General features: G+C 40.3%; 1 protein-coding gene across 3 annotated transcripts; it reads left to right on the forward strand.

Annotated features, from left to right (window-relative positions):
• The first annotated feature begins 876 nt into the window (after window positions 1-876).
• Window positions 877-22614, forward strand: RBL2 (RB transcriptional corepressor like 2). 3 transcript variants are annotated; one of them, XM_010170776.2, is made up of 21 exons: window positions 877-1007; window positions 2215-2415; window positions 4575-4639; window positions 8789-8917; window positions 9806-9966; window positions 10072-10136; window positions 10852-11038; window positions 12954-13120; window positions 13780-13889; window positions 14791-14894; window positions 15241-15378; window positions 15886-16050; window positions 16612-16723; window positions 17330-17602; window positions 18123-18397; window positions 18921-19097; window positions 19233-19304; window positions 19707-19821; window positions 20884-21086; window positions 21531-21695; window positions 22444-22614. In XM_010170776.2, exons 2-21 carry the CDS (start codon window positions 2237-2239, stop codon window positions 22612-22614), a joined length of 3033 nt encoding a protein of 1010 aa, XP_010169078.1. In that variant the 5' UTR covers window positions 877-1007; window positions 2215-2236. The 3 variants fall into 3 exon arrangements, with proteins under 3 accessions (XP_010169078.1, XP_028941482.1, XP_028941481.1); XM_029085649.1 differs by having other exon boundaries at window positions 880-1007; window positions 18123-18249; window positions 18914-19097; XM_029085648.1 differs by lacking the exon at window positions 19233-19304 and having other exon boundaries at window positions 880-1007.
• The last annotated feature ends 976 nt before the right edge of the window (window positions 22615-23590 follow it).

Genomic DNA, 23590 nt, shown 5'->3' on the forward strand with positions numbered 1-23590 from the left:
ACGGCTGTCCCGAGTGACTGCCCGTGCTCCGGGGCTCCCCGCGCCCCTCCCGGGCAGCTCTCCCTGCAGAGCGCGGGGCGCTGCGCACACGCGGGAGGTGGCGAGTCCTGCGGTGCGTCCGCCCGAGAAAGGAACTGTCCTGCTCCGAGCACACCTCTGTCACACAGCGCACACCGCGCCCAGCCGTCAGGAACCGGCCGGGAAGCTCCGAAAGGAAACTGGAGTTTTCCCCGAGGGTGTGAGCTCGCCTGGCACCTTGATAGCACACAGCCCCAGACACCCCCCCGCATCGCAGTCAGCGTTCTGTGCCCCCTTTTTTTTACTGTCTTTTTGCCATTAAAGTGTTCTCCATTAAAACGGGGACTAAGATTTGAAAGGTTTTTGTTGGAAATAGTTTCTGTCTTTAGGCACCAGATTGAGTGATGGTTCTGTTGTGTAATGCAGAGAAAAATGGAAACTATGTTTTTCTGTTTCCACTGTCTGCTGAGGGCGGAAGAGTTTTCTGGTAGCAAGGCACTGTAGCTCTTACCGGGTTTTTCTGTAGCACTGAGGCAGTACAAAATGTTGTTATAGGAGAAGAGCAACACCCCAAATGTATTGTTAAACTTTGGATCAATATTAAGTTTATAAAGGTAACTAGTAACTGTAATCCCAGTTTTGGTGCGGTTCCGTGTGAAGTGTCTGTTTAGCACCTGTTTTTCTAGTAGTTAAAAGCACAAAGTAGTTCAGCAGAACTCTGAAACAACGAATCAACTTTGCCACTGGTTGAGCTTCCTTTAGGACACGGTTCTGTCCTTGTTCCAGATGCTGGGTGTGTAGCTGAGTGCACTTTTCCTCTCAGTGCAGTCTTTAGATGCCTGATGTTTGAATTCCCAGGGGAACGACCTGCATTGGCTGGCGTGTGCCTTGTATGTGGCTTGCCGAAAAGCGGTTCCGACTGTGAGCAGAGGGACAGCCGAGGGAAATTATGTCTCTTTAACCAGAATTTTGCGCTGTTCAGAACAAAGGTAACTTTTCTTTGTGCTAATTTTTAAACATTTACAAAATCACAAAGTCTGCTTATCAACTTGTGAAATTTAGCAGTTGTGAGCAAAGGGTAAATGTCTGTCTTGTTTCCTGCTTTTAAAGATAGAATTTGTGTCTCTGGAATCTTTGTGCTGTAGCTCATTGCCACAGAAGTAGGGCAGTTCCATTTGGTCATTACTAGGGTGTAAAAACACTGGGTTTCAAATCAGAGCTTGCCTTCCCTCTCTCAAAGGAGAAAGAAACCAATCCCTGAAGAATAGTCTGGTTTTGAAGAGTGTGCAAAGTGTGAACTTCTCACATGAGAAACCATTTTTAATTGGCTATGAAAATATTCACACAATTTGTCTTTTTTTTTTTTTGTAAGACTTCACTTCTCATGTGTTCTTGCTTTATGAAGCTAAAATGATTTCAGAATGTGATAAACAAATTAGTATCAAATGTTTATGTCCATAAAGCAATGAAGAAAACCTTCCTGAAACAATTGACTTTATTTATTGGCAGTCTGATTCTTTTGTAACAATTTAGCAGGTTAGCAAAAATTAAAAATATTTTTATGCACTTTTTCACCTCATCTCCTTTATTGTTGGAGCATTACTGTTGGTTTCAACAATACAAATATTTTTCTTTTTAAAACTCTTTTTCCAAATCAGCAATTCAGGTAAATGAATGTGGTTAAGTCATTTCTGTGATCTGGACTATGACAGACTAATAACACTGACAACATGGGTGCAGGTAAAGGGGTGGAAAATAAACGAAAGCCAAATCTGTGAAGTGAAATTTAGTGAAACTGAAGGTTTTTTCATACTTTGTAGAATCTTCTTAGCATTGTAGAACTCAGAGTTTGTTTTATTTAAATTAATAACTTAATCAGAAGAATGAAGGAAATCTGATTTTAGAGCAGTCTGACTGTTGGAGCTGGTTGTGTCTTTGTAAGAAAAACCCAGGAACTGTGAATGTGTAATTAATGTGGTCATTAGCTGAGGATATGAAAATATTTTGCATCTGTCTGATGTTATCTTTGTTTATGAATGAAGAACTGGCTCTGAGTAAGGTGTCGTGTTTCCAATACCACCATTTTATCAGTAGTTTGGGAAGTAGAAATTGCACTGATGTTGTAAATAAATAAAATCTATAGTGTATTTTAAAAGAACAATCACTTTTCATAACTAACCAAATTGGTATTTTCAGCTTGATTGAGTTTTTTAACAAGATGAAAAAGTGGGAAGACATGGCAAATCTACCCTCCCAATTCAGAGAACGAACTGAGAGATTAGAGAGAAACTTTACCGTTTCTGCAGTAATTTTTAAGAAGTATGAGCCCATTTTCCAGGACATTTTCAGATATCCTCAAGAGGATCAGCCTCGTCAACAGAGAGGAAGAAAACAGAGGTAAGTTTTTGTTATCTAGACTGATTTTAGAGTATTACTATTGCAAAAATGTAATGAAGTTCTGTGTAATAGCGGAACTGGTCTGTCTGTCCTTGCTTGCAGTAGTTTTTGAACCTTTTTTCAGTTTGTCAGATCTGGCAGGGCGCAGGAAATCCCAAAGCCGTGAAGTGTCTGTGATTGTGGGGACAGGGGAGAGGGGATAGATTAACATCAGCCTGGGGAGAAGATAAATGTCAGCGTTTGTGAGATGGGAAGGGCTGGGAGGCTGGATCACTAATGATCACCTCCATAGCTCGCAGCGCGACTTGGCCTGTTTCACTGCCTAGTAATTCCCGTGGTTTTCTTCCGAGACACAGATCTCCTGGATGTTTTACTGTGTGGTGGAAGCTTTGTTTCTTTGGTACTGGTTGTACAAGGTGTGCTCTGAAAATTAGGTGCTGGCTTTCTTTTCTGGTTAGATTCTGTCTGTCTGTGCCAGCACTTAACGTGGCTGGTGATTTCTCCTGGTGGTTGGTAGAGACTGGTTTGCACCCATTCATTGTTTCTTTCATCTTCACTACTGTGAAAGGCCGTTGTTTGGTTGCTTTTGTGGTTTGTTTGGGGTTTTTAAATTATTTTATTTTACTTGTTCTAATATTTACAGACTATTTCTTAGGGTTTTGGCTTTCCCCCCCCCCCCGCTCCCACCTTTGATGTTCTTGTGACCATAACTTAGTGATATTTGTAACTAGACGTATTTGTACCCATAATAAAAGACTGGATTGTGCCTAAATGATTTTGTTGGAGAATGCAAAAGGTGAATAAACTGGAATTGAACTATACATGGAAAAGAATTATGTATTGAGATTAATATTTGCATATAACATTGAAAATAAAATATACTGCATATATAATTCTATAATTAGAAGAGTCAGCCCTGCTAGTTGGTTACTTGCATGGTAAGGTGTGAAGTAATTTTATAGATTAAGTTGGAAGATGATACTTACTAATTTTTGTGTAAAATGTATGTTAATTTTGACATTTAAAACCATTCTTCGCGGAACCTGATGGAATATGAGCTGTGATACATGAAATAGTACTTCCAGTGATACATTATATGGAAACAAGGAATGCTGTTGTGGAGTTGTAAAAATTGGTGCTGGGGAGGCTTTATTTGGTTTCATTTGTTGGGGTTTTTTTAAAATATACACAGTAATACTTGAGCATCGTTTCTGATGATGATTTTTTTTTTTCTAAATTTGAATGAGTTGATTACTCTGTCGAGGTTTTTATGCTACTAAGAATACAAAGCAAATTTACTAGCCAGAAATGTGAAAGTGGGAAGGAGATTTAGGAGAACTGTCCAGTGTGGCGTATGTGGCAGTATTAACCAACAATAAAACCTTAATAGCTGCAAAACTTTTGATTTAAAAAGGAGCCTCGTGAATGAGTTATATTTTATTTGAAAGCATTTTAAATAAAGACCAGCAGAGGAACTTGGGTCTGATAAACATTTGGTATATTTCAGAATTCTATACACTATATAAAATCCTATACAAAATGCTTTACACTAGTACATGATGACACTTGTGTGAGCACAGAGTTCTGAAACGCTTCCCTGTGCTGAGTCCGTTAACATCAGCCCCTGTGCAGCCTGTTCCTCCAAGAACACGTGCGTGTGCTGGTATTGCTCGGAATGCTTACGAAGAAGGAATTTCAGCTCAAACTGTTTCAATGGACTCTATGTGCCATTTGTTGTGTGAAGAAGCAGAAATAACATTTTCTGTAGATTTTAAATTCAGATATTTACCTGTTCTTTGGAACTAAGATGACAATTTTGCCTTTAAAGAAAACATTTAGGCCAGCCATGTTTAACATTAATTTACAGTCATTTTCTGCTCAAGTCTTGGCCTGTTTCTCATGGAATCTGCTGTGTTGGACTGCCCTAGTGACACTGGAATCAGTACATGCAGGCTGAGACTGGGCTTCCACTTGTGTCTGCACTGAACCGATGTGTGCCTTGCTTTATTACCTTTAGTCGGGGTTTTCTGGGAAGATTTTGGCCACAATACAGTAAAGCTTAATTTTCTTTTAGAATGATTGAATGTTGTATGATGTTCTGTCAGTCTTAATCCATTGTGCTTATTGGCTGTCCTTCTTGCTGTATTTTTCCCCAAAAGACGACAACCATGTACTGTGACTGAAGTTTTCCAGTTTTGTTGGGTGCTGTTTGTTCACGCAAAAGGTAAGAGATTGAATCCTCACCCCTGGTTTTGTTATTGTTATTGTTGATGTCATTGTTACATCAACCCTGAAACGCGGAACAGGAGCAGCGTTTCTGGATTCAGAAATGCCGCTGGAGAAGGGGCCCTCTCGGAGCAGCCTGAAGGAATGTGTTCTGGCTTCATTTCCTCAGCTCTGTGCTTTACCACTCCTCTAAGGTACACTGTGTGCTCAGGTACTTTGGTAGCTTTTATGTGGAATATTTTTGCAGTTTCAGATACTATGGAGATATGTGCTGTAATTCCAAGGGAAAAAGTAGCTTAGAATGTAATGAATTCATACTTAGATATTGTTGTAATTAACATAAGGTGTATGTGTATGTTTATAGGAACAAAGTGTTTAAATTCTTCCTGATTTTCCAGCAATATTGAAAATACTTAATTCAATTTTCCTGCAACCTAGTAAAAATTTATGATGAAGCTCTAGGTGTGAATACTTTCACGCTGGTATTACAGATAGCGTTCTGATTCTTTTGGTAGCCTCTTTGCCTGCCTGCCTTTTAAAAAATGAGCACACAGCAACTGTGTCAGGCAGTCGTATGCATTGCTAACTAGGTCTGCACAGGCCTGTCTTGCAAGGGTGAATTTCTCTTGTGTTTTGGACATAGCAGTATATGTAAGTCCGTGTACATATGTATATATTAAAAAGTCTGACTGTCTTGAAGACTCAGATTCCTTTGGAACATGTGAGGGGACCCTCTGTTAGTATGCTTCTGTAGAAATAATGCAATGAACAGACCATATATTGCAATGTATGTGTAACCTTTACTGTAAGAACAGCCGTAAAGCTGACAAGAATAGTAGAGGATTTCTCCCAGCTGACGGGAGAAAAAGCCACAGGAGGGAACAGGATTAAATCCTTACTTTAGGCTTAAATTGTCTGGTCATATCACATATAAAGTGTAAAGTCTTTCTTCATCAAACCTGGGTGTTAAAGAGTTCGTGCATACCCGGGGCTTGATTCAGGTGCTGCTTGGGTGAACGTTCACTGGGAATTCTGTATAAGACAGTGTTTTGAGGAAAAGACAAGACCTGTACTCCTCACTGAAGGAACATCTCTGTAGATTCCGGTCCATTGATCATTTCTGGAGACTTTTTATATTTTTTCATAAGATAACTTCTAGTAGAAGAAAAATAATAGTTTCATTTCTACAAGGAAAGGGATAAAATGAATTTTGGTTTGGTTTTGAGGTGTGTGTGAGGGGGAAGTCCAATTTACTAGTAAATCAGTGGTAAGATTCCTGCAGTGTGCTGTGGTTTCCTTAATTGGCTGCTTTTGTGGATAGGACAGAGTGGGCTGTCACAATATTGAACTATCTGGCACTAATTTGTTCCATACAGATTAGCCTTTCTTTCTCCACCGTGCCACACAGCAGAGGGTTGCCAGCAGCTCCCTTTGGAAATGTGACTGGCAGAGTTACTGGACCTCCACATCACACACATCTTTGTACAGAGATCGAGAAGGGTGTGGTGCTGCACTCAACACCGCATCTTATGTCAGAGATGCCTTTTTCCAATAGGCTGCAGATTCCACTTTACTGGGCAAGAGCAATCTTTCCTGAACAAGCACGTTGCTTGCAGCCCTGAAACACAGTATGATTTCCTTTTTTTTTTCCCTTCAGTCCAGAACGGCACTCTCAAGTAGTATGAGATACCTCCTCGTATTCCACTGAGCCCAGAGGAGAGTTCGTACTGTACTCCATTTCCAGTCAGTCAGGACTTTACTTCTTCAGCACAGTTAGGCAGCTGACAGAGTAAGTAGGTCAGTCTGAAAAACCACAGATTTTTCTTTTCCCTTCTCTAAAATCCCCATTTCTGTGGGTAGACTGGACAGTTGACAAGGTGCAAAGGGAATCTGATTCTTCCTACTGCAGAATTACTGGTTAATACATTTGAGTAACTCCAGCATCAATTAGCTGCATGTTAATTGGTGAGCAGTTTCAGACAAATTGATTCCATAGAGAATACCATGCTGATAACAGCCAATTCCGTTTAACCAGAAACAGGAAAATTTACAGTAATTACAGACTGTGAAATTAGTAAGTGACTAGTGGTAAATTTATTAAAGTGTGGCAGCACAAAAATGTAAACTGTATGTTGACTGTTTAAGGCATTAAATATTCATGTTAGGTTTTGTTCACTGTGTTTTGAGGGTTTGCAGTAATCCTTATTGTGGCAACCACACATCAGAGGCAAGCTCAGACTTGTCTCTGCCATATTTCTGCCAGCCTGAAGATCACTGCGTCCGTTTCACTAATGCAGACAGTACAGACCCTGTTCATGCCTTTGGTATTCACTGCAAAATAAGACAGTGACTGTCTTTAGTGATACTGCAGCTCCTGCGTACTGCTTGTAAGAATTTATCTTTAAACTCTCTATCTTGACTTATTTTCTTTCTTGGAAATGGAGAAAAAAATAATCTGCTGCACGGAGATAACTGTTTTTTTATTATTTGGTACTAGGTTGTGAGAGGGAGTAGTAACCTATTGTTTAAAATGTCATTGACAAATCATTTGTATGAAACTACTGCTACTGTAAAATCAGTTTATTTTTGACTGTGCTGACAGTAACCACTGTCATCCTAGACCTTAAGGTTATGAAAGTGAACCTGTGTTATTAGTTCTTTAAGGTTTTTATTGATTACCGTTTTACTCCTGTATTTAGGACTTTCATTGCTTTGCTGTGAACCTTCATTGATTTGGAAATAACTGTGCACAGTTAATACAGATTTCATGTAGGCATCATTATTTCAAGTAGTTCCAGTTATCTGCATTGAAGTTATTTTTCTTTTAACAAACATGGAATCAGAAAATTAAATACACATTTGAACAAACTGGTATGTTACTGGTAGAAAGTAACAGCATAATTCAGAAAAATTCTTTAATCATATATACATTTTGATGTCTTCTAAGTGAGTTTATTACTATACGATAGATTTCTTCAAGGAGTTAAACCTGTTCTACGTAGTGGGCTCAGCGAAGTGGTTTGGAGCTTATCTGAAAAAAAAAAGGAAGAAGAAAAAAGAGTAGAAGTAATAATTAGTAATGAAAGAGTGATAGAAAATCACACTGCATATAAATTAATGGAATTGTGATTTATGGTATTAATTAACGGTATAGTTTATTTTACAAAGGAATATCGTAAACCTAAATGAGCTCAATAAAGAGTAATGAATCTGAATATGATCTTTGTGAAAGGTGCTAAAAGAGTGAAGAGGTTACAAGGATTCTTTTCTACAGGAAGATGATAAACAAAAAATACTTTAGAGGTATATGACAGAAAGCTACATTGTAAACCAGATCAGAGGTGCACGTTTTAACTCTTTGTAAATCATAAGAGAAATAAATTTATTACTGTCTGTAATGATCACGTCCTCAACAGAATTTTTGTAAAGAAAACGGATTGGTAGAGAAGAACAATCTCTTGACTTTGAGTTGGATATGATTCATTCTGGAGAATGGGGGCAGCTGAAGGCAGGAGAGCACTTGCTTTTTCCAGGACATTTGAACACTTGGCTCTGTTCCAGTCAAAGCTGAAGTTCTTTGCAACACCTCACAGCAGTGCAGAACTGAGGAGAAGGAAGGTCTCAGTCCCAACCCATTCTTCCCCCTCACATGTCTTTAGAACAAGGTTCTGCTTCGGGCAGAGGGAGTAAGAATCTCCTGAAGGACGTGACGCTGCCAGACAGTGGGGCTTGTGTTGCCAAAGTTATGGCAACCAATTTTCCTTCCTAGAGGCAGTTTGCATGACACAGTTCCTGCTGCCTCCAGTTATTTACGTGCTGATTAATCTGATTACTGCGAGGGAGGGAGTCTGCAATACCGCGTTTATCAACATTTTGGTGGGGTTTGTTTTCAAAACAGCAGAATTTATTTGAGTTCCTACACAATTGCTGCTGCTTCTGAAAACATATTTTACTATGCTAGTTGCTGTGTATTATTGTGTGTCTGTTTTACTACCTGTGTTTCTATCCAGATATTTATAGTCACCAAACTCTGTGTTTCCAAGACTCTGTTATTAATTGTAATACAATTCTCAACAGTTTCTTGGTTTAAAGAATTTTAAATCGGTGCTGATTTTAATTAATCTCTTATGTCTTTCTACTATTGAAGGTAATTTTCCTATGATCAGTGATGACTTGGTCAATTCCTACCATCTCTTGTTATGTGCTTTGGATCTAGTGTATGGAAATGCTCTCCAGTGCCCTAATCGTAAAGAACTTCTGAATCCCAATTTTAAAGGTACGTTGAAAAAACCTATCTGTGTTTATCCAAAGCCTGCGAGAACTCTAAGGGTACTGAATTGGTGTGAATCCATGTGGCAGATAACAAGTTGAATAATATTGACTTGAAATACGTGGCAATTACTATTTTCTATATCTGGCTACGCAGTTAGATTTCTATTAGCACAGTCTGTAAGAACAGACTCCTGAATTTTGTCAATAATATAGGAAGTCCTGAATTTAATTTGCTATGGAAATGCCACTGCAGGAAGTTCCAAAGTAGAAATTTGAGTTGATGACATTTTCCTGTCAGTGAAAGGGTGCACAGTGATCAGTCATCAGTGACACAGCCAGACTGGAGCGCTCCTGGAGGGAGCAGTTTGGAAAGATCCGGTGCTCAAATAGGAGAGTGGCAACTTGATTGTTTCCCTTTCATTTCTGGATTGTGGCTGTTCTCCTCTTTCTGGAGAGGGTGGAGATGTGGTTGACTTGATAACCACAAATGCAAATGACCAGTGAGAAGTTTCCATGGAATTTCTGAGTTCATTCTTTCCAGATTTATACTTCATTTTGGTGCTGTACAGTACTCACATTTACTTTGTAGTGGTTCGGATGTGAACTGGGACTATTATCTCAAATTTATTTGAATAAATGTTACAGTTCACAGGTGTTTGACCTGTTTTCTATTAGAACTGATGTTTTTAATTTTTATCACTAAATATCTAATTGAGTTTTGATAACATTATCAGATTGAGTGGGCATTCTATAATAATAATTCTTTTGAGAGAACTAATGAGTTTACCATTTTAATTTCACGCTACCTAGACCACACAGTGTAGAATTTAAGTTTAATAAGAAGATAGGATATGAATTTGCAAAATTAAAAATATAGTTTTCTTAATTGTAGGTCTACCTGAAGACTTTCATAGTAAGGACTATAAAGTGTCATCTGACCCTCCCTGCATCATTGAAAAACTGTGCTCGTTGCATTATGGATTAGTTTTAGAAGCAAAAGGCATAAAGGAACATTTTTGGAAGCCATATATTCGGAAACTTTTCAACAAAAAGGTTGGGCAACACATCTGCAATGCAGAAAAATTTCTCTTTACTCAGTATCTTGAAACCGTTGTACAGAGCTGAAATGTCCATCCTTTGTTCTTAACTGTCTTACAGCTTTTAAAAGGAAAAGATGAAAACCTGACTGGATTTCTAGATCCTGGGAACTTTGGAGATAGCTTGTGAGTTGCTGTACTCGTCGTGGTTTGGATTAGTATCCCTCTGAATTTATGACATAATACAGCTGCACTTGCATGGTTATATCTGTATCTTAACAGTAACACCAGCTGGTTGTTTTGCCTGTTGATTAATTTCTGTACATTACATCGCATTTCCGTTCCTTTTCTTTGAGGTGGTACAGTCAGAGGCACATTTGCAAGAGGAATGATTCTTCAGGATGGTGTTACCTGCTGTCTGCTTTTATTCTTAGTTTCTCTGTCCTCGATTTTTCAGTGTGAGGTGTTAGTACGAGGATGTGGGAGCACAATGAATGAGTGGGAAGTGGGAAGGAAAAATTTGGTTTGGTGGTATTTTTTTTCTTTATAAACCTAGAGAGAGGGAGCTTATGAGCAGGACTTAGTTTCTTTTAAATGGTATGAAAATGGTAAGCGTAGTTTTGAGGAGTTTCCAGCCAAATACAAGTTCTCAGTATTTTATGATGTTCCTCCTGCAGCTGTACTAAGTGGCGAGCCATCCGATGTAATGCAAAAAGAATGTCCTTGCCACTGTCACGTTTAAGATACTGCAGATTTTAAAGGAGCTCCAATGCTTAAGTCAGGGTTAAAATACGTTCAGAACTAGACTTCCAACAGGCCAGAACTGTGTTCATTCAGTGAGCAGGTGAACAAAGCACTAAATAAAGGGGATTTTATATCTGTCTTTTCCTTTCTGCTGTAGCAAAGCCATCAACAAGGCCTATGAGGAGTATGTTTTGTCAGTAGGAAATCTCGATGAGCGAATATTTCTTGGGGAGGATGCAGACGAAGAAATTGGAACTCTCTCCAGGTGCTTAAATACGACTGCAGGAATGGAAACAGCTGAAAGAGTGCAAGTGAAGCATAATTTGCAGCAGCACTTTGACAGGGTGAGTATGACACGGTCTGTGTTGCTGTTTCTATATGGAGAATGAGTTGAGTTAGTCTGTGTCTGATGAAGAGAAGCAGCTACTAAAAATTCCCATCTTTATTGTTTAAGGTGATCTGGGAGCATACACAGCACAGCTGAGAGAGATTTTGTAATGTATTAGATGTATTGTTTACATTTGGGGTTTTTGGACAGGATTTCTCCATGCATTTGGGTTTTCTTTGATTAAATCCAATTAAATAGAAAATATTTAGGTAAGTTAAATTAAATTATTAAATAGAGAATGTTTAGGTAATTACCTAAAGCAATACCTTTAGGTAAATCTTTAGGTGAAGTTTTTCAAGCACAACAGAACGGGCAATTCTCCATGGTTGTTTGGCAGGTGCTGAATTGTACTGCAACTGCTGGGGCCCTCTGGACCGGTCTGTCCAACTTCCCCTTCCCTCAGATCTCTGTCCCATCTGCAGTTTTTTGTTTAACATACGTATGCAAAGCTGCTCAGCACTTCACTCTGTGTGGTTTGTTTGTTTGTTTCCTTTTAACAGATAGGCTTCAGGTGTTACATCTGTTTACAGGTTTAGTTATTCCCACTAGGGAATGGTTTTCACCATGATACATGGATCTGTCTTTATACATGACTAGTAAAATGGCACAGAATGTGGTCTTTGAGATAGAGAACACCACATGATAAAGAAGGACCTATAACATCATCAGGGCCTTCATGTAACTAGAATAGCTTTAGAAAAACAGTCACTGGCTTTGAATGCAGACATACATACCTATGATTGCAGAATATCAAACTGTTCCTGAGATGGCAAAGATATCTTAAAGGAGGAAGGATACAAGGCAGGCAAATAAAGAAGGACAGCACAATTAGATTAGAGAGCAAACGGTAAAAGGGTCTACATCACATTACTGAAATAGTTACCTGATCTTTTTGCAGAGTGAGAGTTGGTTAATGGCTTTCAACGTTCTTAAGAGAAAAGGTCAAAATCACTTTATCTGCAAAAACAGTGCAAGTAGTTAATTCTTTGCTTCTGATCTATTTAAAGAACTAACCAGCCACTAAGTTTTGCTGCCAAGGGCCTGGGGGTGTAACTCTGGTAGGTTTCTGCAGCAGCGCGGCCTGTGCAACGGCAGCTTCCAGCCGCAGTGCTCGTGCTGTTGCGTGCTCCGGGGCGTCCAGGGCAGGGCTGGGGCAGCTGGTGGGGCTGGGAACAGGAGTGTGTGGGGGAAATGGGAGGAGTACTGGGAGCTGGACTGCAAAATGTAATGTATTCATTAAAATAAGGAAAACATTTCTTGGTTAAGTAATTGTCTGCTTAGATAATTAGAAGATGTATCAGTTTCGCTGTACATTAATTGGAGGAACATCCTTGATGTTAGATTATTTTGATATGATGGATTGATCGACGCAAATGAATTAAATGCTAATTGTTACATTCAGAGGACTTCTTGTGTAAGAGTCAAGCTTGCTGCAGCAGCCTGGCTCAGTACACTTCTCTGATGAGCTACAGCTGCCTTTGGTGCTCAAGGGATAGGAAGGGGCTGCTGGGGGTTTGGGGTTCGGGTTTGGTTTCTGTTTGGGGTTTTTGTGTTTGTTTTTTTTTTAATTGGCCTGGTTATTTCACACTTCACTCTCTGTATCTGCATTTCAGTGTGAGGTCACATCCTCTCTGTTCATACATTTGCACGGTACTGTTTGATACAAACATCCAGGTGACACAGATAAATCTTTCATTGCTGGCTCTTATCTGAGACATGAACTAGTTTAGGCTGTTTGATTCCTGGTCTATTTTCCAGGCATATATCGTAGCACAGGGTAAGACAGCTCACTGCAGACACTTTGAGCTTATGGCCTCTATCTAAGTTTTATAATAATGTACAGTTCTGTGCTTATTTTTTTCTCTTTTTAGTCCAAATCACTTAGGATTACGACCCCACTTACTGGCCGCAAGTATATTAAAGAGAGCAACCCGTATGTGACACCCGTTTCCATAGCAACGTACAGTTTGAGCCGCCTTCATACGATGCTGGCAGGACTGAAAAATGCCCCCAGTGAAAATCTGGAGCAAATATTCAGGTAAGTCTGATGTTTAGCTAACGAAATAATTCTGGTTTTTAAATAGTTTTAGTAACAAATGTGAATGCCAAACAGTGTCATTTAAAATGTGGGCCAGTCTGGAAAGGTTCTGGAGTAAACAGGACCCAGAGAGACATTTACATTTCAGAAGACTGTTCTCTTTCTTTAGACACCTTTGTCCTTAAGAGATTCATGGCTGTGACAACACAGAACGTTTGAAACCCAACAGCTCTGAGCTTTAACAGCAAACTGCCAATACAGAATTTTCCTATTTAGGCTTTTCTTGTTCCTATTTAGCAGATCTCTCTACCCAGCAAATCATTCCGTACAGCAGGAGATGGAAAATAAAATTTATTTTCTTTTCCATGTAGATAAACTGTTGCTTCAGGTACAACACTGTATTAAACCACTTTTATATCACATGGAAAATGCTGTTTAAATATTTATCACTGATCATGAAAAGATGTGCATGTTTACTACAGTATATACAATAATTATATGTTGTGGATGTTTTATGGCACACATGGGTGTGTTTGTATTGCTATCCAAGATATTCATAGTTTCATGCTTTCATTATATTATAAAAATAGTTGTAGGTCCCTTTATTTTTTTGTTTTTGTAGGAACAGTATGTTAAAAATCTTTTGTTTTTATTTTCAGGGCATGTTCTAGAGATCCTTCTCAATCTATTGCAAACAGAGTAAAAGAAATGTATGACACATACTGCCAGAGCACCCAGTCTGAAGGAGAATTCCATAATTTTTCCAAAGGTGAGAAACATCTTAATTATACAGATAAGAATTAAAATGCCTGTAAATGTTTCTCTCTTGTAAATACCTTACAGTTTTACATACAGGTTATGCTTTAGCACGAGAGTCTGTCCTTACTCTTGTCTTTTCCTGGTATTCTTAAGACCTGGCACATTTCAACCCTGCATACAATTTTATAATCAGCCTTAGCTTAAATCACTGGAATTTGATGATACTTCCAGTTCTACAGCAGTGAAACAAGAAGCACTCCTATGGGTACCGCTTTGCTCTGTTACAAAAATAGCAATGGCATGGATTTTTGTGACAGTCGTGAAAAATCTGCCTACCTGTAGCCTTTAAAAGTCCTACAGCGATTCTGGCTTGGATACAAGGATGAATTAGTACAGGTACTATTAAAATCCTGCCAGTATAAACACAAAGTATTATTTGTGAAGCTGTCAAGATTTGTGAAGCACAGGAAGATGGATTAAGAATGAGGAAGATGATGCTCTTGATCTTCCTGTTTCTTACGCGGGCCTTATGTACTTTGTATTTGTTCTTGTCAACATAGTTGCTTCAGTGTTTTCTGTTGCACAGCGCAGGTTGGATCCACAGAGATACGCTTTTCAAACAGTGTATTTTCTGAACTTGAAATACACGTTACAGCAATTTAAAGTTTGTTCTTATATATGGTGTTTCCATCAAAATCTGGGTTCAGTAATGAGTCACTCTGCTCTGCAATCACAGCACAGGAAAGGGATTCCTGAGTTAACTCTAAATTAACTGATCTAGTCCTGACAGTATTGTAGCCACAGCAGCACAGAAATCCACACAAGTTACTAAACTGTTGTCTCTCTATAGCTTAAGAATATAGCTCCTTTATGGCATTTCACAATATTGTTTCTGTTTAAAATTCCCGCAGATGTTGCTAGTAAGCATTTTCGTCTTGCTGAGGTGCTGTACTACAAGGTCTTGGAGTCAGTCATTGAGCAAGAGAGGAGGAGACTGGGAGACGCTGACTTATCTGTAAGGAAAACAATCTAATTTTACTTATTTTTAAAGCTGGATCTAAAAAAGGAAAATGGTTGTAGAGCAGAAGCTATTTACCATGAGGGTGAACCTTTGACAAGTAGCCTGTAAGTACCCCTGCATGGGAGAAGCATACAAAAAACCATTTGTGTCTGCAGACACAGAGATGTATGGATGCTTTAATTGGAGAAGATGACTCATTCTGGATTCTGTTCTGCCTCTTATTTTACAAGATCTCCTTCTGTAAGCTCGATAACCTTGCTGTTAAGGCAGAACAGAAAGCATTTTACTGTTCTATAGTTATACTGCAAATTAAGTATTAAAATTTGCAACTCTCTTGCAGGCAATACTGGAGCAAGATGTGTTTCACAGATCTCTGCTGGCATGTTGCCTTGAGATAATCACCTTTACATATAAGCCACCTGGAAACTTCCCATTCATCACCGAAATATTTGACATTCCAGTTTATCATTTTTATAAGGTAAAGTGTTTGCTAGCTGGAAATACTTATCAAGTCATGAGTACTCTATCCACTTCCATTAAGCAGTAATCTCCTTACCTAGATGTTAATTTGCACACTATAACCCTTCATTCTCACCTTTACCCCTTTTTGTATTGAAAAAATATTTCCCAAGGGTCTGTCATCCTGGGCTGTGTCTTAGGACATCAGCATACTGTGAGCAGTTTAACACAGGAGCAGTGGCCAAGTATCTCTATAGTAACTAACAAACAGATTTATCATTCTGTCATGAGCTGTTGTCACAGCTGTTTCTGCAACAGCACTTGGCATGTTTGTTTGTTTGTTTAGAAAGGTACAAGTGTCTGTCTTCTGATAAAACTGCAAGACAAGGTATGACTGAGTCATAGGAATGCGGGCTTAGTATTTCTAATAGTCTCCTCTTCCTTCAATATCAGGAATTAGATCCTTCTGTAAGAAGAAATATTTTAAACAAGTACATTATGTTGATCCTAATTATTTGCCTTACAGGTAATTGAGGTTTTCATCAGAGCAGAGGATGGCCTTTGCCGGGAAGTGGTAAAACACCTGAACCATATTGAAGAACAGATCTTGGAAAGCATGGCCTGGAAACAGGAATCCATCCTGTGGGACAGAATCAGAGATAATGAAAACAGAGTTCCTAGTTGTGAAGAGGTGAGCACTTCTTTATATGTTTGACAGTCTTCCTAATCCAACAAGACAGTAGAGTGGACATTGTACTCTGGAGGAGACGCCTTACATGTCCACGTTTCAGTTTCTCCCTGCAAGCCAATGCGTGCAGAGACAACAGTAAAGGTAGTTCTGTGCTCGGGCCTGTTCACAGACGGCTCTAGAACAGAGACATCCAAAATGGAGACGTGCAGCTGAGATGATTCTCACCTGCTCTTTGCATAGCATAGCAGAACAATGAACAAAATGCACAGTGTGGAGCCCTCCCTCGCTCTGGAAGAGATTACTAGACAAGAAGGAATGTGGGCAAGAGTACAGACCTTTAATTGCAGTCACAGACAGGTTATTATAGTGCTGTACCTCCTCTGCAGTAGTACAATCACAACAAAGTTTTAATTAGGCTTATGGTAAGTTTTTAGTGTTCTTGTTTTTATTTTTTTCCATACAGTTTTGCCATTCAACATTTGCAGCACAGAAGCTTTTAGAAACTTGTAATATAGTTCAATCTGTGCTACAGACACTCTAATGAAAGCGTAACTATTTCAGGTAATGCCACCTCAGTATTTTGAGAGATCTGCTGGGAGCAGTGTTGTGGGCTCACCATTGACACCGAGACGAATTAACGAGGTCCGCGCTGAAACTACAGGACTAGGAAAAGGTGAGACTTTCTAAAGCATACTTAAACTGTAAGCAAACTGATTTTTTAAATCTAAGTGGTGTACAGCAAGGAAGCTGCTTTTATGTCAAAGTACAGTTAATTGCAAACACACTCATAAGTGATATTTCCATTGCAACTCACATCATTAAGTCAGATGTCTAAGACTGATGCATTCATCATTTTAGTGTGAACAAAATACTGGTTTGAAAGGGTGTTTTCAGGAGGTTATGGATATGGATACATATGTATATCTTAATACTTACTCACACACACTACTTATGTTCTGATCAGTAGGACTTGAACAGTTTGCTTTATTGTTATACTAGAACAGAAGCTCCACTACATATTTAGTTATTTGAAGTCCCAAATTTTTTCTCTGGAAATATAAAACATAATACATTAGCTTAGAAAATTACTAAAGACAGCATTATTTGAGATTAAGTCATCTCTAAAAGCACTATGTAAGCCACAAGGAATTTTTAAAAATGTTTCCTGAAGAGTTTTGCATGACATATTTTGGTTCTCATTATATTTCTGTCATATATTTGTATAATAAGGGATTATAAAACAAGAGTTACCTATAGATGCGGTTTTTTTAATCCGCAGGCCTTTCATCCTCTCCAACTACTCTGTACGACAGATACAGTTCTCCTACAGCCAATCCTACAAGGAGAAGGCTGTTTGTTGACAATGATAATACCTCCGACAACGGAACTCCAGTCAGAGTTTCCCAGCAGCCCGTGGTAAATACAGTGCCTGTGCAGAACATGAACCCTGAAGCCATGTCAGTAACTCCAGTGCCCGGCCAGACGCTGGTTACGGTGGCAACTGCCACCGTAACGGCCAATAATGGGCAGACTGTTACAATACCAGTGCAAGGTAAGAGGAAAGCTACTGTAGAATTATTCAGGCTTGTTCCCATCAGAGTACTAGTACACAGAAAGGAGGGGAGAGGGGAACAGTACACCAGTGGAAGAAAAATTATGTTTAAGGATTCGTAATTGGGAAGAATAGAATTAATAGATTTAGAGACAGTACATGTGCAGCACAAGGATGTTCTGACAGCCAACATCTATTGTATAGAACTGAGTTATTTCAGTAAGCCTTCCTTCCTGAACTAGCATGGGATGAAAGTTACATTAGTATTAAAAACTTATTTCAATTTCATTATCTTTTTGTCTCCTTATAATGAGAAGTCCAAAGTATTTTGATGAAACAATTTCATCTATACTATAGTATAGTTGTAAGCAACTAAAAAAAGAATTACTGAATTCTTAAAAAAAACCCAAAAAACTAACAAAAACCCAAAACAAACAACAAAGCTGCAACTAACCACAAACATGCACTCCCCCACTGCCACAACCTGTTCTTATTTCAGACTCTTTTTCTTAAATTACAGGTATTGCCAATGAAAATGGAGGAATAACTTTTTTCCCAGTCCAGGTCAATGTTGGTACCCAGCCTCAGGCTGTCTCCAGTCCCATTCAGCCTCTCAGTGCCCAGACTCTTGCTGGCACCCTGAACCCTCAGATGACTGGGGCAACGCTGCAGTTACCAGGCCAGTTAACTGTTCAGCAGATCTCTCCTGGAGAGCAGAGACAAACCCAGCAGTTTGCCACTGCCACATCCATCAGGCCGCGGAAGATGGGCTCACTTTTACTCTTTTTTAGAAAGGTACTTTTCAGTCTAACTTGTGCTTTGCTTTGTTTGTTTTTTAAAATTTTAAATATGTCCTTACAGTTACTAATAATAAGAGATTATTCAATTTCAAAGTTAATATGTAGCCTTTGTCTATTCATGGACATACCTGAGGAGTAGCTTTCTTATGCAGGCAACTTCTCACTAACAAAGGAGTAGACCATCACCACAAGCTGTGAAGTAGATATGTACTCGGCCAGCAGCTACTTAAAGGTGTCCCTTTTCTTCAAGGCCCTTTAAAAGAAAGAAATTCACTTTTTAGACATTCAGGTTTACTCAGTACAGTGGTTTCTGTAAGCTACACAGTTCCCTTCCTGTGCTTAGGATAATTCACAGGTTTCCTTAGCATCAGTACCAGTGCTGGGAATGTCTATGTTTTGGAAGCAGAAAAGCTCACCATTCGCACAGGTGCTGCAGGGCACGCAAGCCTGAACTCCCCTGGAGCTGGGTAAGAAAAGCTCCGTTGCTGTGGCCTTAAGCGCAGTCTCCATTTCAACAGGTGTATCACTTAGCGAGCGTTCGCCTGCGAGATCTCTGTGTCAAACTCGATATCTCTGATGAGCTGCGGAAAAAGATCTGGACGTGTTTTGAATATTCCTTGATGCACTGCCCTGAAATCATGATGGACAGACATTTGGATCAGCTGCTGATGTGTGCTGTCTATGTAATGGCTAAGGTAAGGTGTGAATAAAGAAAAAACAAAAAACTTCATATTCCAAAGATTACAATTCCTCAAAAAAACCCAAAACCCAAACAAACAAACAAAAAACCACAGGAAAAACTCTTAACTTTTTCTGTTTGTCTCCCTTAGGTTACTAAGGAAGACAGATCATTTCAGAACATCATGCGCTGCTACCGGACACAACCACAAGCCAAGAGTCACGTAAGTACAGAGAGCAAACCGGATACCGTGTGGTTTAGTACTGAATGCCTTAGTTCTGTTTAAGGAATGGATTGCTTTTTAAAGTAACATTTAGTATTAAATGAATGCAGGCAGTGAGCTATTCTCCTTAGAAAGACAGCAGTTGTGTCCAAACTCCTGCACTACGGGAAGCTTTTTATGCTAAACTATATCTAAAATAGAAAATAGTTTTACTTAAAACGAAAGGAGACAGTGCCCATTGGCTAATACTCCTCTTAGGAAGCTCTATTTTCCCCTTGAAGAAGCAATTTGATACCACAAAGAAGTTTCTAAAAAGCAGATGGATCAGACAGACTGGTGTTGCCTGACCACATAACTGCACACCTGATCATCCTGCCTTTGTCATGCTCCTTTTCCCTGCAGGTGTATCGGAGCGTCCTGATAAAAGGCAGGCGATGCCGACGGCACTCCGGCAGCAGTGACAGCAGCGGCCAGCAGAACTCACCTACAGAGAGAAGTAAAGAGAGAAACAAAGCAAGTGAGTGATTCCAAATTCCAGATGTTTGGTTTTAATGCCACTTCCCAAAGAGTGTGTGCAAAGAGCTGGATTATGTGTCGTCCCACCCCAAGCAGTTCCTTCTTTGGCAAATTTGGACACAATTAAGACTATACTGATAATGTTTAAGAGTTGCTATAACTCAAGGTTAATATTACACCCCCTGTGACAGTTTTGCATCTATCACCACATGCACTTACCAAGAGTTTACCACGCTGGCTGGCCTGAACTCTTGAGTTCGGTTTGTACACATAACAACCGTGGAGCTGCAGCAGCTTCTTTTAATATTTCAGCTGAGAAGCAGTAGCTGACTGTCTTCAGATAGGAACAGACCAGCCACCCACAGCATCTGTTTTAGCATATCTCACATCTCTGAAGATTCCTTCCTTGGTATCTGAACTAACACACTTTCCTCAGATTAACTTTTTTGTAAAGGAAAGTAAATAAGTGATGCTGTATATTCCTACTACCAGTTTTCAAGATATTTAATAGATGAAGGTATAAACTGTAGGTATTAATGTTTTTCTCCACAGAGAGGTGGCAGGGAGGGGTGGGAAGAATTATATATTTTGCAGCTTCCCACATTAAACCTGCAGGAAACCAAGCCAAATATTTCTACTACTGTCTGAAAAAGACTGCCATTCCTTATTTGAAATTGTGCCAGCTGGCAACGTGAAAGAGCTGCTGTTTAAAAGTATAGCACAAGTGCCTGAGAAGTGGAGCTTTAGCTCTGCTGCTATTGTGAGGAAACTCAGCTTATACAGAAACGCCACCTGCAGTTTATCCAGTGAGAAGTGAGAAATGAAATGTGGTTCTGTACATGTGCTCGGCAGTTTGTTGGTCTTTAACAACATCCTGCTTTTTTGATGAGGTAAGATGGTAAGGGAACAAAACCAGCATTGCTGCTATTAACACCAGATTCAGGGGCACTACGCTGCAGTGCCAGCAGCTGGAGCACAGTTTTGCACACAGCTCAGTGTCGGGGATTAAGTGAGCACAGTGCTGAGGTGCAATAACGGAGACTGCGCTCCCTCCCCTTCACAGCCAGCAGAGACTCCAGTCCAGTGATGCGATCCAGCAGCACCCTGCCTGTACCGCACCCCAACAGCGCTCCCCCCACCCCAACCCGCCTGACAGGGGCCAACAGCGACACCGAGGAGGAGGAGCGAGGGGACCTCATACAGTTCTACAACAACATCTATATCGAGCAGATTAAAGAATTTGCCCTGAAGTACACTTCAAATGCAGTAAGTGACGTTCTGTGCTTTTCATTACTGACCGGATCTTTTTTTACTGTACGTGCAGTAGAGTGCTCTTCGCTAACCTCCCTGTAAGCAAATTCAGTGCTTTTACAACAATAATTTCACTTCTAAGGACACACCCTCCTACTGAACTATTAAGCAACTATTAAGCCCTTTTGATGCCATCAGCTGTTTGCTCTGGCGTGAAATACACAGCACCGAGCAATGGCATCCACCAGCCTCACACAGGGTTAGAAAAATAAATTAAGAAAAACAACTAATCTGGCCTAATGACATGACAAAACTTGCATCTGTTCTAAATCCGTACAGGATGGCATTTGCAGAAAAAGAACAAAGTGTGTTTCAGATGACCACCTTACAAAAGCCTTACTGCAGTAACACCTGAGATAGACACCAGCTGTTGAATGACTCTGATGTTCTCTCAAACAGGCCGATTCTCCTCCGCTCTCGCCCTACCCGTTTGTAAGGATTGGCTCCCCTCGCAGGATACAGCTGTCCCAGAATCACCCAGTGTACATCTCACCGCACAAAAACGAGTCTGCTCTCTCTCCTCGAGAGAAAATATTCTACTATTTCAGCAGCAGTCCATCTAAGGTGAGACTAAAGGGTTGTAGTTGGCTTTTTTAAGTCCTTAATTCTACCTTTTCTTTTTGGTAATGGAATTAGAGAAGACTTGGCCACACACCTTTCTGTTCACGTTGTCTAACATTGTTAGATGCTCTTCAAGTTTTCAGTTCAGGTATCTAAGAAGCTGTAAAGCAATTAGGTGTCCAAGCTACTTGCATACTTTCAATTACTCTCTGTACTGGTACACATGACACACAGCAGCAATGGTAGCCTTTGCTTTCAGGTAACTGGTGTGCACTGTCCAAAGAGCAGAACATTAAGTACAATCACATGCTCTTACCTGCCTAGTGGGGGAAAAAAATCCCAAGTGGCTTTTAATGTGAAAGGACATCCCAGGTGACGATGTAATAGACTGAGTCCTGTCATCTCTGGTCACCAAGAATGAAGCAGAAATCTTCCCCGAGAGGAATCTTCATTCTAGACTGGAATTGTTGGTGTGGGACAGCAGTCACAGCTACGGATGGAAAGCCTTCCACCTCTATATGCACTGAAATGAATTTGCTTGAGTCTGGGTAAGACTCAAGCACACAGCAAGGACAAGAGCAGTACAGTGATTAAGAAGGTTAGTGTGTCACAGGAAGCACTTTGTGCAGGACAGATCACCAGAAATCAAGCATATGAAATCCCACTGTGTGCAATTAACAAACATTCACTTTATATTCCGGTAGTCACAAGAATGGGAGATAATTCTACTTTTCCCCCCTTCTCTCTCCAGAGGCTAAAGGAAATTAACAGCATGGTTAGAACTGGAGAAACGCCAACAAAGAAGAGAGGCATTCTCCTGGAAGATGGCACTGAGGCACCAGCTAAGCGCGTCTGTCAGGAGAACCACACTGCTCTGTTAAGACGACTACAAGATGTAGCAAATGACAGAGGCTCTCACTGAGTCCGGCGTCTCAGCACAGGTATTGCCTCTCTGCTGCTCCACTGCCGGGCTGCTCAGCGCGCCTCATGGGGTCACCAAGCCTTTGCAAGTGTCTTCAGCCAGGCTGCCCTCCTTCCACCTCGCTGCCCTGCTCCTGACCTGTCCCCTGCCAGACTGTGCTGAGCCTTTGTACGTGTCGAGAGGGGGCGGGAGGAGAGTCCCCACAATGCTGGGGACAGCGAGGGTGCACCTCCAACCCTGCGACCCACCTCACCCCCTGGTTAAGCCACTCATAAAGCAAGCGCTCCACCGCCAGGCTTCGGCAAGCAGCTCCAGAGCTTTTGGCTGCTTGGAGAATGCAGCCGTACCTACCAGAGCTTTCTCCCAGCACCAGGCAGGTACAGCGTTGGCTCCAACCAGCCCACTCACGCTGCTGGTATCAGCGCTTTACCCTTCTTCTCTGTGGACTAGAAAGTTACACACGCATCAGACATGGGAGCACCGCGCCCAGGGAACCGTACTCAACAGTGTCTTGGTTCTTACAATGACCTCCACAAAAATAATGACTTACAAGTAATGTTCTAGCAAAGTCCAGTTGTGCTTGGAACAGGACGATGGGAATAATCTCTCTAAGCCCTGCAGGAAGCTATCTGAATGGACGCTTTCCATATTCAGGATGATTCGTGTGCCCTGGAAAACCATCATGTTGTTTTGCTTTAATGTTTGGGCACCTTGCTGTATAAAGAGAATTTTGTTTATGCATCGTTTTTAGCTGTGCAATGTTTAAAAGTGAACTCGTGTTCCAAAGGTGGCACTTTTGATAGGGCTGTGAAGCGTCATTTTTAAGGCAGATTAGTTTTGCTGTATATTTGCAATGGCACTTTCTAAATGTGAATATTTTTTTCAAAGGCTGACTTGAGATGTCTTTCTGTATTGAAGCAATTTGACTTTTGTATTTATTTTCAAATTGACATCCCATAGCTCCCCTCTTCAGCAA

This window comes from Antrostomus carolinensis, unplaced genomic scaffold (genome assembly GCF_000700745.2).
Source record: "Antrostomus carolinensis isolate BGI_N321 unplaced genomic scaffold, ASM70074v2 scaffold12596, whole genome shotgun sequence".
In the NCBI taxonomy this organism is placed as follows: Eukaryota; Metazoa; Chordata; class Aves; order Caprimulgiformes; family Caprimulgidae; genus Antrostomus; species Antrostomus carolinensis.